Source organism: Gigantopelta aegis, chromosome 10 (assembly GCF_016097555.1).
Source record: "Gigantopelta aegis isolate Gae_Host chromosome 10, Gae_host_genome, whole genome shotgun sequence".
In the NCBI taxonomy this organism is placed as follows: domain Eukaryota; kingdom Metazoa; phylum Mollusca; class Gastropoda; order Neomphalida; family Peltospiridae; genus Gigantopelta; species Gigantopelta aegis.
The window spans coordinates 88,954,433-88,969,569 of record NC_054708.1 but is presented as its reverse complement, the minus strand read 5'-3'; the positions used below and the strand labels follow the sequence as shown (position 1 = coordinate 88,969,569).

Sequence of the window (15,137 nt, the reverse complement as noted above, 5' to 3'; positions counted from 1 at the left end):
ATTTTATTAATTAACTATACGATTATACTTGTTGATATTAATTAAGCAATAATGTGCATTATATATCATTGAATATGCATACCAGGCCAAATGCCGTAATTGTCTCTTCCTTTAAGTTTTATAAAATCATACACAAAGCTAGTCAGTCACCCCTCCCCTTATTGATATTGACATTCCCCTACATACCAATATCAATGAGGGCTGTTGACTACTAATATTAGCCAATTTGTTTTTAGAATTTTAACAAATATTTAGTAAGAAGTTAGTCCGATTAGGCTAGTAAGTATGCCCATTACTAGTCTACAATGTATGTACCATAATACATATATGATATGTACCAATCAACCAATGTTTATTAAAAAGCACGACTTTCGATACGGTAGTCATTTTAAAACGTCATTTTTCTCGAACATTGTTAACTTAAATGCCCCATTAAAATTTTGTTGAAGATTAAAATAAAACATAGTGATCAATTTGACCTGATCAAATAATAGATCTAAAACACCCGTTAAACCAGCACTGTTCCTGGCGAGATGCCAGAGTCATGGTCGTTAGTTAAACGGTGAATCGACTGCAGTGTGTGTGTGAAAGTATTACGCCAGTAACTGATGCGCAGTAATAAACCTATCGCCATCATAGACTTAACAGACTGTGAACCATTACGAAATTATTGATGATTTTCCAGTGCTTAACAAAAATATTAAAACTATAATTTTCTTTGTAATAACCGTAAAAAAAAATGTATTCCCGCTTACCTTCAAAAACGCACTTTAATATAACCTTTGTCCTACATTGCCAAATATGGGCGAAACCTTTGACCTATGTAGAAATATCGGCCAATCAAATCCGCTTCAGATGATAATTTTGAAAACAAATGTATTAAACCGCGCATTGTGATCAGCCATAATGTTTAAAACAAAAATCGACAATATTGTGTACTGTAATTTTTAAGCATCTAATTTTGTGTTTTGAATACACGACGTAGTCATAAATTAAAGTAATACTTTTGGGTTTTAAACACACCGAGAAAAAAACAATTGTCATAGTAATTTACTGCACATTATAAAGTGACCTATTTGTTATAGCGCTTGGTTATTTGTGATTTCCCGCCTATTTGTACATTAGCCTGCATTTTGCGGTGGAAGGTAAAACTGAAGATTTTTTATATAAAAAGTTATATTTATGCTATATTAATAATTATTACCCGCTTAGTGTATTAATAGTGAGCTTATTGTGTTTGTGATAACGTATAAATGAATGTACTTGCTTGTTATGCGTTTTATTACACTGTTTACCTTGCGTATAATATCAGGACATAAACAATGTCAATGTGGATTTTTTTCTTCTAATAATTTCTTATGGTTAAAGTTACACACTCCCCCCCCCCCCCCCCCCACCCCAGTATAATATGAGGTAGGTTGTTTGCCAGATAGATAAATACAATTTTAATTATCAGCTGCAGTATTGATGATACCTATGCTTCATTGCTTGTATTTTAAATATTTTTGTCTAATAACTAATTGGAGCCAAATGGAGATTCGGCAATTCATTACAAGTACAATGTACAAAACCTTGAAATCGTTTCATGATGCTTTAGTCTAGATCGCAGATATTTGTTTGGACATTTTATTTAAATCTTTGTAAATACTGTGGAAAGACATCCGATTCCCAACATTCCAACATGCATGCTAATAATATCACTAACCCCAAACGTAAGCCTGAATGAACTGAATTCTGCCTTGCTGGAACGTTCGGAAGTCTTGCCAATAGTTAGTGTTATGCCTGCTGTTCACATTGAAAAAGGTATTGACTTAATGTGCGCCATTCACTACCCTATACCTAAGCTTTGCCTGCGGAAGAAGAGGGGTTACCAAGTATGATGGTGACAATTTGATACAGTCTATTATAATTATAGTTACAATATTGTAATTATAATAGGGAATGTGACAATTAAAGTAAATTTATGATTATTGTATTTACAAATTTATTATGACGCTATTTTTTAACAAGCTCTCAAAATAATAATGATACTAATAATATATATATAGTTTGTGGAGAGTATAGCTGATCGAAGAAAAGAATAAGCACTATTTAAGTATAAGTACTATAATGGACACAGACAAACAATAACAAGTTGATAGTGCCACTAAAATTTAGTTTCTTTTATATACTAGTAGTTTACCACAAAACGAAAATGATTAACCATTTCAATGGCTAAGAAATAACATTTTAGATTTATTGGTCTATATGTTGTAATCAAGTAGACACATTGTCCGAGGTAAGCAATATTAGTTGTAATGTAATCCATGTAAAAATGCGAGATTCATTCGCAACCACTATATATACTGTGAACTGGGATCCCTCGTGTAATTGTGGATATTACTTTGAAAGCATTCATCATTATTTCTTTGAATGTCAGTTTGTAACCAGCAAAGACAGTCTTTAACATCTCTAAACAGTTTTTAGCCAATTAATCTGTAATTGATATTGCATGTTAAATGATGGTACCAATAAATAAATATTTGAGTGTTCACAGGGAACAATTTATTTTTTAACTATTGATTAGCACCATTTTTAGTTAATTGAAAATTGATTAGATAGCAAGTACTGTTTGTGTAGTGATCTCTGAAACTTGTGTGGTGAATCGTGATACAATACTGTGAACAAATTAATCAATGATTCACAAATACATTAAACAAATAAAAACAATTTGGACTAAGAAAACCTTTTCTCTCGCCAGGCCTCTGAAAATTGCGAGAACGATCATTTCGTTCGTGCGTTGCTCACACAATTCTAATTTTGCATAACCTAACTTTTTTTGCTAAAACTTTGGAGCACCATTTACTTGGATATAACAGGTTGTGCAAAAAGGGATTAGGTTACCTGGATTTATTTCTGCATAACCGATAAATGGGTCACGCAGATTTTTAATTCTCAGAGGCCTGCTCATCCTCAGGTTTATGGAAGAGCTATCCCATGAAAGAAAACTATAAGAAATTCATCGATATCATGCGCTTGCGTTTAACATGACATCATTGGTAATATATTATTGTGAGATGGTGACATGAGGTTATTAAAACCTTCATTATAAAAGCTATCGTGTTAATTTGTAGTGTAGTTTATGATAAAATGGTCAATTACAAAAATTACTTGTTCAGCCATCTTTATCTGTTCATGTAAAATAATGGTTAATTTACCAAATGAATGAGAGAAAAAGACTCCATCATGCGGTCATATGATGGCAGGGTTGAAAATTAGCAGTTGCTCGTGGCGACCTTTATTGGCTAAGGGTGAGTAAGAATTTTACAAAGGTAGTCCGTTGGGCGACCATTGATTTTAGGGTCTGGCAAGTATGGTACTACCAGTTAAATAAGAAACGCACTGAAACTGAATCAAACATGACAAAACACTGCATCCTACCGCAGCAAAAGACAATTTAGTGATGTGAATCGGTTGGGATTTCATAATCGGTTGGCACCAACCGATCAACTTTAGAATACATAATTAGTTAGAATTCCATGACCATAAGAAGGCTTTGAATTATAAGGACCATGTACCTATTGTCGTGTGCACGCTGCAAATGGCTAATTTTACCTTTATTAACTATTTAATGGAATTTGTCTTTAATGGAATTTGTCTTTATGTACACATGAAAACAAACACAAACCACTGTATATTTACATCAATGTTATCTAAACTGGAGGAACAGTTAAACTTACAGTTAACATTTTCCCACACAATTGATTATGGATTTTTATAATCGATCATCACATTGTAAGAGCCAATCCGATAAATTTTGGATTATAGTTGATCATTGGAACACCACTAGAAGATATAGAACATAAATTATATTTTGACAGCGCCAGACTCTGCTTCTGTGGTTTTGGGACAGGTCTTTCTAAAAATAGAGCTCAAAACATATTGCAGACATTAATGTATTTTTAAAATCTGGAAGTTGTTGGCTTATTGGAATGAGATAATTACTTCTCTGAACTTTATTTTCATTCAAAATGTTCACAAATTGTGAAGAAAAACCTCACAACTGAACGACAAGCATACAACAACAAATCAGATGTTGATTGTGCGAACTGCACGAGAAAACAAACTGAACAGAGTTGGAAGCATAACACAGTTAGGTTCGTTGACGATATTGTTATTTCCAAAACACTTGCTCAAGCCAAACTGAAAATATTTACAAAAACATTTTTGTAGGGGGATGGGACCTCACAAAGCACACGACAACAAATTGGAACCATGCACAACACAAAATATTTAAATTTGAAGCACAACAGGTTTCATGGCGAAACGTCACACTGTCGTCACACATTCATTTCAAGTATTCAACATAAATAAATGCTTTTACTTGCAGATACAGTCAATCAGAACAACGATGTCGCCTGTTGGACTGGTGGTTATATTGTTTAACTAGTCCTTGTGATTTTTTTACTCTCGTTTGGCTAATAATCCAATAGCTGATGATCAATGTGCTCTAGTGGTGTCGTTCAACAAAAACATTGAAAAACAAAACTTGAATTGCCTGCCATCTTATTTTTTCGCTGCACCACGTCATCGACTGGCAGAGGTGGAGTAAGTCCTGAACAGTGCTTGTTCCACCGAGTCATCGACTGGCAGAGGTGGAGTAAGTCCTGAACAGTGCCTGTTCCACCGAGTCATCGACTGGCAGAGGTGGAGTAAGTCCTGAACAGTGCCCATTCCACCGAGTCATCGACTGGCAGAGGTGGAGTAAGTCCTGAACAGTGTGCCCGTTGACTCCATTGCTGTGCGGTGTACTCTGGCTCTCTGGGCGAGTAAAAGAAGCGCGCTCTATGTCTTATTTATGATTACACATAAGTACTTGTTAATACATGTACATGTTTTAGCCATTTCAAGACATACGACTGGCTGCTCCTAGGTGATGACCATGTCACCAATGCCATACGTCCACTAACAACCTAGTGTGATGGAAATTGATTAGACTGATGTATAGTTAACCTGACAACCATGTGTCTGAGACGTGTAAGTCTGCTAAAAGTGCAACGGCTGTAAATAACTTTTAGTCGAAAAAGATGTTAAAACTTGCTTAAAACCTGGTTTTTGAGGATATGTCAGAAATAGAATAATACATTCGTGTCCGTTGGATACCATTTATCTCACGACTTGTTTAAAAATGTATCAAACTCACTTTCACTCGTTAGATACATTTTAAAACAACTCGTAAGATAAATGGTATCTTACGGCCCCTCGTGTATTATTCTCTATGTAATAAACAATAAGTATGTTCCTCATATGCCGTTGTGTAACGGCCTGAGCGTAATGAAGTTCGGTTCTCTTTTTCTTCTTTTTTTCAGATTTATTTTTCTTTTGGACTTTATTTTATTAGAAGCCTATTACTGTTGCATATATAATATCCAGATTATGATTTGAGTAAGAGGGGGTTTCTGAAACAATATGTAAATGTTTATAATTATAAATTTTACATGGACATCAGTAGATCTACGTGGTGGGGTTAGGTTTTTTTGGAGGGGGGGTGGGGGGGTCTGTGCAACTGGGGAAACCCCCATAATCTGCGCGTGCACGCATTATTACATTTTACTGAAGCAGAAAATATACATTTTTAGGCTATTGTCCATTTGAGTCAAAAACGAACCAATCAATTGACAGTTCAGGATAAATTTAAAAAACCCAAAAAACCTTCCAAACATTCGACTTGTTTTCCCTGCATGTCTCATAACCCTACAATGTAAAAATTACCATCAAACTGCATAGGTTAAATATTTTCTAATAAAGGTCTTACGGAAATTGATAGAACATCCACGCGTAATATGAACGACAGACCTGTAATACATAAGCAGAGCCATATATCTGTACATTGCAGTCGAAATGGGATTTGACAAAATAGAGATGATTCCATGGATCTAGTGCCTCGCCTATAGCAGGACAGCCACTCGAGGAAATCCGTTATATTTCCCCTCTTGCATCACCACAAAGTGTAGGTCATCCCTCTCATTGCCACAAAGAAGACTGCCACTCCCAGTCGAATTTATTAAACTTAAAGCACGCGCAGTTCTACCTTCAGTCTCTGTACTGCATTATCTTTTTACTTCATAGACAATGCAAGTCAAGTTGCATACCTTGGCTGTTCTAACATTTTGTCTTCACCCCTGTATTAAAAATGAGATTTAATCTGTATAATTTAATGGTAATTTGTAAAGAAACATTTTTATTTATACTGGATTTCTTTTTCAAATTTTTTTTAGTTGGTGTGGGTTTAAAAAACATGTTTTTATATGGATTTTAACTCATCATTAAGAAGTTACATGCCAATTTATCGGTCTTAAAGGGCTATATACAGTAAGCACATTCTTATTATTCAACAAAGAACATTCTAGGTTTTATTTTGGCTGTGCAGTTAAATTTCAGTGTGATAATTGGAGGGCTAGTTGAATTTGAGATGGGCCAGTAAGATATTTCATGTCAATTTTCAACCCTGTGATAGTCATTGAATCTTGTGGTGCAGAATCATTATTTACCAGTTGGGCTGTCTGAAAAGATAAAGTTCCATTCACAAAAATTTATATACAAACACTTGGTATAAAGTTCATGTCAAAAAAATAAGTTTGAATTATGAGGATTTTGGCCGATTTTTAGCTCTGATTGTTAATGTCTTCAACATGTGTTTTATTTCAGGTTAAATAATGCTGTTCGGCAAAATAGTTGTCATCAAACGAAATGGTACAGATGGTGCCCACTTTCCACTCACAGCTACATCCTGTTTGTTTGGAAGGTAAATTGTTAAGTTGTTGATAGACCTGGTTATACGCCTTTGAACTTATTTTTAAAAACTTTGCTATTGCTCAGTCCTTGGCTTTTGAAAAACCATGGCGAGTGAAAAATCGCACATCTCAAAAAGCTTACGCGAGTGTAAAATCACTCGTGAAAACCAAGCATTAATTTATGAATGTAATTGACAGGGCATTAAATTATAATTTTTTAGACAACCAATATGTTGTTCGTGTGGTTTTAGTGTTTACACAAACAATTTTCTTCAGTAGTTCAGATACAAATGAAAAGGTTAATGTGCAATGATATTAAACGAGTGATTTTTGTAGATTTTCTCCTATCGTAAATACGAAAATATACTTTTTGTGTGCTAGGATTAACTTAAAAGCTACCAGGTAAAAATAAAAACTAGTTTTGTTTGTCCTAACCCGGTCGACCCACCAAAATCGACCCATGTCAAAATAGTTTTTGAGCACTTTTGGGAAAGATTTAAAAATATTTGTTTTAACCAATTTCAGTTTAGGCTTAAACAAGTACAATATTTACCTGTAGATGATATTTGTCAAACATTTTAAAACCTCGAAATAATTTAACCAAAATTTATTAACGTCTGTTTTGATTGGTTAGAAATTCTGTAAATATAAAACGAGAACATGATTTTTAGCGACAGTGGCACAAGATCTTGCGCACCGCAGTGTATGTTTGTAATACATGGTACATGCTCTTGTGACAGGCAAAATGGGTTTTAAACTAAATGATCCAACGGTAGCTGCATATGTACCTTTGCGTGAGCGAGATGAGGCTATGTACGGGTATGCTTTTGACAGTCACAAAGTTAATATTAGTCCATTTTGTCCGACACTAGGTACAGTTGCTAGAATGACGTCACATTTGCTATTAATAGACCCGATTCAGTCTGAAACAATCTATACACATGTTGAACTCCGCAGAGAATCTGTAATCATCCAACTAATTTCGATTGACTTGGAATAGAGATATTTTCATGACACCCGTCTATAATTTGTTCATCATGTTTTGTTTTCGTCAGTGTCATTAAATTACATCGGTATATAATATAATACTCTAAGAAACTACTCATAAAGGTTCTGTGATGTTCTTCAAGCATCGAATATCGTGACGTCAGGACTGAAAATTTCAGCAATCTACTGTAAATTGTAAATATGTCAGTGGCGTGCTAACACAGATAGCATTTTATAACAAAAGTACACGGATACATTGTTACTCACACCGGCAATGTAGGCTTATTTTCTTACAAAACCAGTGATACTTTTTTGTAAAGATTTTCTGACAAACTAATACATCTTTTGCATGAACAAGCCGTCGTTTATGTTGATATTGGTTTTGCATAACTGACAGACGAAAGACAATTTCGTGCGTGCCAAATTTTATACCCTGAATTGGTACATTTAAATGTAGACATGTTGCAAAAATGAACCAATAAACCAATGTTTATTTCTAATTTTATGTTTGGTTCATTAGTGTTGTCTTTTCCTTTTCAGGAATGGAGTTCTAAAAAAATTTCAGGACTAGTGCTGTAGAAATACAATCATGACATACACTGCTGCAGACAATTTAATTTTTTAATTACAATATGTACTATTCAGATAATTTGATGGACACAGTTATAGATGGGTTGAATGTTCAGCTAAATGTGTAGGAATGAACTTGTCTTGAATTTCATTATTATGTACCATGAACATGATTAGGATAGTTGGGATGGGAAAACCCCACTGGGCATTTCCACGTGACTCATTATATTTTTTACCCACTTTTCAAACTATATCTTGGTGTATCTGCTACAATTGAATATTTTAAGATTCCAGCTGTTGTATGCAGAAACCTATTTGCTTTTTACTGACAAATGATGCTTGAGCAATTAAATCCAGTGCAGGGCTTCTAGATTATGGTAGTGCTGCTTCCATGGCTAGTGATATTCAGTGTTGGGCTAGTAAATAATTGCCATGCCTGACGGCTAGTGAGCAAAACTTGTCAAATGCTACATTTAAGTATATTTTGTAAATATGAATATCCTGCTGCCCCCACACACACACACACACATACACACACACACACACACACACACACACACACACACCCCACCACCAATCAATCTTAGTGTTTTTAACCTCTATCTCCCTCTTTAGGCGACATTATTACTATTAGTAAAATTGTATTAACTTAAAGTAAAGTAGGGCTAATTGTGGCTAGTAAATATTCAAAATCACTAGTGGATTTTATAAAAATTCTAGAAGCCCAGCCAGGGTCTTATTTTATTTTGAAAGTCACAAGTTTTCTTTTATTTAAGCACATTCACCAAATTGCTAAACTTTTTTTTAGCTAAGTATATATATAAATTTACTTATGCATACCAAGTCTTCTTATGAAAGATTCAGCTTACGTTGAAACGTGGTTTTCACTTGCAGGAGTAACGAGTGTGATATCCGGATCCAGTTACCCACAGTCTCCAAGGAACATTGCCGTATGGATGTCAATAGTGATGCACAGGTATGTTTCAGCATTGTCTTAAATATACAGTTCTGTTTACTGAGCTTTGTATTTTTATCATAGTATTTTAAGTCATAACTTTGCAGTTAAATTCAAATGTCCTTCAAGTTAGACATTCTGATACATACTATCAGGATTTTACTGGGCACAATATTTCATGCGAACCACCGTTATTTTCGCTTAAATGTACGCGAACCGCAAATCGGTTAAGTCAGAAGACGTTCAGAAGTTAAAACTTGCAAACTTTACGATTATAGGAAGTTTATTATACAGTTGAGTATTGTAATTTTGAGACCTTAAAATTTGACTAGTATTTCGTATAAAGTCATAAGAACCCATTTTTAATAACATTGATTTAAATTATTATTGTCACAAAAATCCGTGCCAAGAGACGTTTTCAAACTCGATATAAAGTAGATTTTTGACACCCTCATTATATGCATGCTCTTGTCATTTTGAGGGGCGTGATTTAGCTGTCTGTTGAATGCTTGCGTCGTATGATCGAACCACCACAGTGGATCCATTCACAGGCATCGAAATAAGCATTGTTTCTGGTAACCCATTTACAGGTTACCACAAAATATAGCCTGGTAACTTATAGGTTACCACAACTATGTGAAAGTTAGAATTGAATTCCTGTTATCAAAATCTGGAAGTAAATTTATCTAGTGGGCGCTGCTTAAATGCAAATTGCCAAAATTGTTTTGCAATTGCACAAGTGCGCATGAACATCGGTGCAATTTCGTACAAGAAATCAAACAACGGAAGTAAATTCATCTAGTGGACACTGCTTAAATGCAATTCCTTACAAAAAAATTTAAACGCGGAAGTCTAGAATGCATTGACTGGTTTACATTCGGAAACGAAACTTTTGTCGAGAACGAAAAACCGTTCTAGACTTTTCTTACACGTAACCTGAACGACCGTTCTCGACTTATTTCGATGCTTGCATTCAGCTGGTTGTGTTTTTTCTCGTTTCAACCAGTGCACCACAATTGGACAAAGGCCATGGTATTGTGCTTTCCTGTCTGGGAAAGTGCATATAAAAGATCCCTTGCATTAAGAAAAATGTTACTGGTTTCCTCTGATGACGAGTCAGAATTACCAAATGTTTGACATCCAATAGCCGATGATTAATTAATCAATGTGCTCTAGTAAAAAGAAAATAAAACAAACTTCTTGTGATTTGCTTTACATAATGACGTCCCATTTGACGTATTGACGTAATTTTCTGAGGTGTTGAGTTTAAAATCCTTCACTACGCTATGCAATTTTACATGCAGTTTAAGACAGTTGCACATTGATAAATTCATTTCATAAATGACAGATTTTATATAATTACAAAGACAGAAGCTTGTGCTGAGGGTGGGTTACGGCAGTTGAACCCTGCCCTTGATCAAGGAAATGTTATCTTTTTTTTCAATACTTTTCTGGGAAAACGTCCTAACCCCTCATAAAATTCGCTAGCCACAGTTGAGCCCACACCCTCTTCTAAAATGTATGCACAAGCACCTGGGCACAACATATTTAGTTAAAATACACAAAAATCAGCTTTTAGCGTCCTTTCTGTGACCTGTTTTGCGTAATGATGTCAAATTCTGAGATTTTTCTAAGGATAACATTCAGGTTGTTTTTGACGTCGTCCAAATGGACCGGCCTCATTGGCGTCGTGGCAGGCCATCGGTCTACAGGCTGGTAGGTACTGGGTTCGGATCCCAGTCGAGGCATGGGATTTTTAATCCAGATACCGACTCCAAACCCTGAATGAGTGCTCCGCAAGGCTCAATGGGTAGGTGTAAACCACTTACACCGTCCAGTGACCCATAACTGGTTGAACAAAGGCCATGGTTTGTGCTATCCTGCCTGTGGGAAGCGCAAATAAAAGATCCCTTGCTGCCAATCGGAAGAGTAGCCCATGTAGTGGCGACAGCGGGTTTCCTCTCAAAATCTGTGTGGTCCGTAACCATATGTCTGACGCCATATAACCATAAATAAAATGTGTTTTGAGTGCGTCGTTAAATAAACCCTTTCTTTCTTTCTTTCGTCCAAATGGAGGAAGTCATATAAACCTGGATATTTTTTAATTATTTAACGATTGTCTGTTATTTCTTTTACGTTCATTGGGGTATAGAAAAAACCCAATCCCTCCACAAACTGAATCGGTGAAGCCGTTCTCACATAAGTAACTCCCATTGCTACGGTTGGACCAATTGGATGATGTTATATTGTAATGAATGTAATGATAATTTAATTATATAAAAATATATATGCAGTGATTCTGCATGAACGAAATTTTTGGGTATGGTGCTATGGAATTGAATGCAACCACAGTCAACAGGGGGCATTGTCAAAAGGTTAACTTCAAATTAAAAATCTGCAAAACAAATTTGGGTATGGCACCATACCCATTATACCCGCTGGCAGAAACTCTATGTATTTAACAACAACACTCTTTCCCTCCCCTGTAATGTTTTGTATTACAAAATAGATATATTAACTGGAATAAATACAAGTACATGTATACTAATATTACTCTTAAATTCTAACTTAGCTTAATAAGATGTTTTTGAAATGAAACTGAAAATACCCAGTTTTTGGTAAAACAACGCTAAAATTCCCAAAGTCAAAGCCACGGGCGTCAAGTCAAATTAGAGAAATAAAACCCTGACTATTTATCCTATAGTTTAACCATAATATCCATGACATAAACCCATTTAATATTTTTTTACTGTCAATGGGTTATTTGTTTACAAGCTAACACGACCTGTATACCTGAGTATAATGTTTTGATATGTTTTAGTTAAAATGCGAGATGCAACCCCTACAGTTGACAATGCTGAGGACTATTTTCTCTTCTGTTTTATTTTTTGTCCATGCAATGTATTTTGCCGTAGACATTTTCTTATTTCTATAGCCATTACCTGTCCTCGAACAAGTGCACCTCTCCCCCACGCAAGTGGTCTGGTCCGAACATCCCAACAGCCAATGGGATGGCCTAAATTCTTCTACTGCATACTGCTCTCTAGTTCCGGTCACATGACTGTAACTTCCTTCTTTTTCTCTTCGCTAAAGGGTCTGGACGACCTTTTGCTTGGCTCTGTTTGGAGTCAACTTTTATAAGACCTTTGGTTTTGTATTCGTGTTTGGGTGAAATGTTTTTCACCTTCTTTTTCGTTAGCTTTCGTATGTTTTTTTCGCGTATTTCGCTTGACTTTCCAAGCGTTTAATTACATGAAATGTTGTTTATATTGCCGGTTGTCGTGTCGGACGCCATTTGCAAAATGGCGTCTGTGTTGACTGGCTTTGTGTTTGGGTGAAATGTTTTTCACCTTAATTTTCGTTAGCTTTCGTATGTCTTTCGCGTATTTCGCTTGACTTGCCAAGTGTTAATTACATGAAATGTTGTTATATCGCCGGTTGTCGTGTCGGACGCCATTTGCAAAATGGCGTCTTTATTTACCGGCTTTGTATTTGTGTTATGGTTGGTTTTTCTTTCTTTTCACAGATTGAAAAATTACTATTATCATATCTGATAATGTTCAGGCGACTAGTTCGAGCGTGTTACGCTGCAAGAAGTTAGTGCCGGCGGCGACCCACACGACTTATGTCCAGGTTGTCGTGTTCGTGTGGCCTCACTTCTAGATGCGACCTTTGTGCGGGCTTGTCTGATGTCGAGTTCGCGGCTTACCTGAAGGTGGTGTCAGCGAGGACCAAGAAGGTGGAATCTTCGAGGACCAAGAAGGTGGAATCTTCGTCTTCGATTGCTGACTCCATGCTGGAAGAAACAATGGCGACCTTACCCAAACTGGCAGGTTCGGGGTCAGGTCCGGTTCCAGTCCCCTCTTCAGGGGGTGCGGCTTCTTCAGCTCCACCTATACCTAAGACTTCGGATGACAGGCCTGCGGTCTCTACGCAGCCCTCTAAGAAGCCGGCTCATTCAGATAGACGCTCCACTGATTCCAAGGCTCACCGATCTTCAGCGGGGAAGTCCTCTTCGGCGCATCGGAGCCGGGACCGTAGCCGTTCCACATGACCTGTATGGCTCCCTACGGGTTCCACAGATCGTCAGCGCCAACCTTCAGTTGATGTGGTTTCCAAGGCCTCCGAGGGCTAGACGGGACCATCCACGGTCCGGTTAACCGGCAGCTTCCATTACGGTACATCAATTGGCCTGTGCTCGAGTTCAGCCAAGAAGGGTCCGGTTTCGATGATTGCCACGGAGGTTCCACCGGCAGATGTCGCCATTCGATCGTTGGCTGCCACAGGCCCCCGTCGGTTACACGGCTACCAGTAACCGGCCCGTGCGGATTGTTGTTCCAGCAAGCAGACGGAGCCCTGTAATGAACTGGAAGATTGCTGCGTCATCGGCTCACCGTTCGGTACCGTCGTCCCGTGATCGATCGAAGTGGTGCAGCGTCCAGGGTTCCACCGGCTCCTGCCAGTCCGTGTACATAGTACCGTCCACACCAGTCGGCAGCTGATTCGGCGTTCAGGGTTTACACCGGCTCCTGACGGGACTGTCCACGGTCCGTGTTCCGATTGCAGCCAGTACATTGGATCGAAGTGCCTGTGCCAGGTTACTGACTGATTTTCCAGAGATGCGTCGGCACCTACCGTTATAGAAGATCCGGACGCAGTGAAGCGATCCATTCTCAACTTTCAGCACAAGCCGGTAATCTTGGCAGACCTGTGGTCTACATACGGCTCTTTGCCGTGAAGGTTCGGCGTTACAAGCGTTCCGGGTTGGTGATGAAGACAGTCTACGGGTCCGGTCACTTGTGTTGAGATCCCGTGCACCGATGTTCGAGGAAGGTTCAGCGACATTCGGCAGATCGTTCTCTATATCCGGTGGCGATGCAAGACAGTCACTACTTCCGCTGGTTCCGGAAGTTATCCAGTTGCCATCACGTGGTACGGGGATCATTGCGGCTTATCAACTCACTGACGTTCACTGTTGTTACCGCCAGAGTTCGTGACCGATGCTGTCTAGATGGTCTGTGCTGCTGTTTCGCACCAGATGGTGTGACGACCGTGGATTTTAGCCGGTTGCTGTTTTGCGTTGCTTCACTTCCAGGTATATCGGGCATGTAGCGTAGCGAGTTGCTACGCTGTCTTGGCTCTTGCCTGTATCACGGGGTCGCTGTTTCCGATGTCTTGATTCCTGAATCACTCTATTACTGTTTCATGAAGTATCATTGCAAGAGTAATTTTGACGTCAGCGCAACATTTGACGCTTAGAGGTCGCGGTATCCAGTTTGTTTCTGAATCCATGCATTCAGTACAATAACGCAGATTTGCTGATCTGGTTACCAGTCGCCTTGCAGTCCAGTCCCTGTTGGTGGCTGTGGTTTCCAGATGAAGCCGATCTACACATCAGCCTGTTGGAGATGTTGGCAGTTACGTCATCCTTCATTGGCGAGAGATGCTGTCAGGCGCCTCTCATGGTAGCCACAGACAGTACCACCGCAGTGGCTTATATCAACCGTCGGAGCGGAACCCACTCCAGCAGTCTGCTGCAGTTGACTTATCGTCTCTACAAGCTGGTTGACAAGATTCCGTTGCAACTTTGGGCTCGCCATATTCCAGGGGTTTCCAATGTACTAGTCGACACACTGTCTCGGCCGTTGTCTCCACATCCGACGGAATGGATGCTCCATCCCGAAGCGTTTCGATGGGTGTGTGATAGACTTTGCACACCAAACATCGATCCTTTCGCGACACGATTCAACCATCAGCTGAGGGTTTACGTGTCTCCGGTGCCGGATCCCGAAGCTCTGGATCTCGACGCATTGGCCATCAGCTGGGAACAGATGGACGCATACGCTTTTCCT

General features: G+C 38.2%; 1 protein-coding gene across 1 annotated transcript in view; it reads left to right on the top strand.

The window, feature by feature from the left end:
* The first annotated feature begins 1,096 nt into the window (after positions 1 to 1,096).
* Positions 1,097 to 15,137, top strand: part of LOC121382543 (mucin-2-like) — a 35,858-nt gene continuing 21,817 nt past the window's right edge. Inside the window, exons 1-3 of the mRNA XM_041511999.1 lie at positions 1,097 to 1,145; positions 6,688 to 6,784; positions 9,225 to 9,306. Of these exons, the coding sequence (XP_041367933.1) occupies positions 6,696 to 6,784; positions 9,225 to 9,306 (171 nt within the window). The 5' untranslated portion in view covers positions 1,097 to 1,145; positions 6,688 to 6,695. The remainder of the gene's footprint in view (positions 1,146 to 6,687; positions 6,785 to 9,224; positions 9,307 to 15,137) is intronic.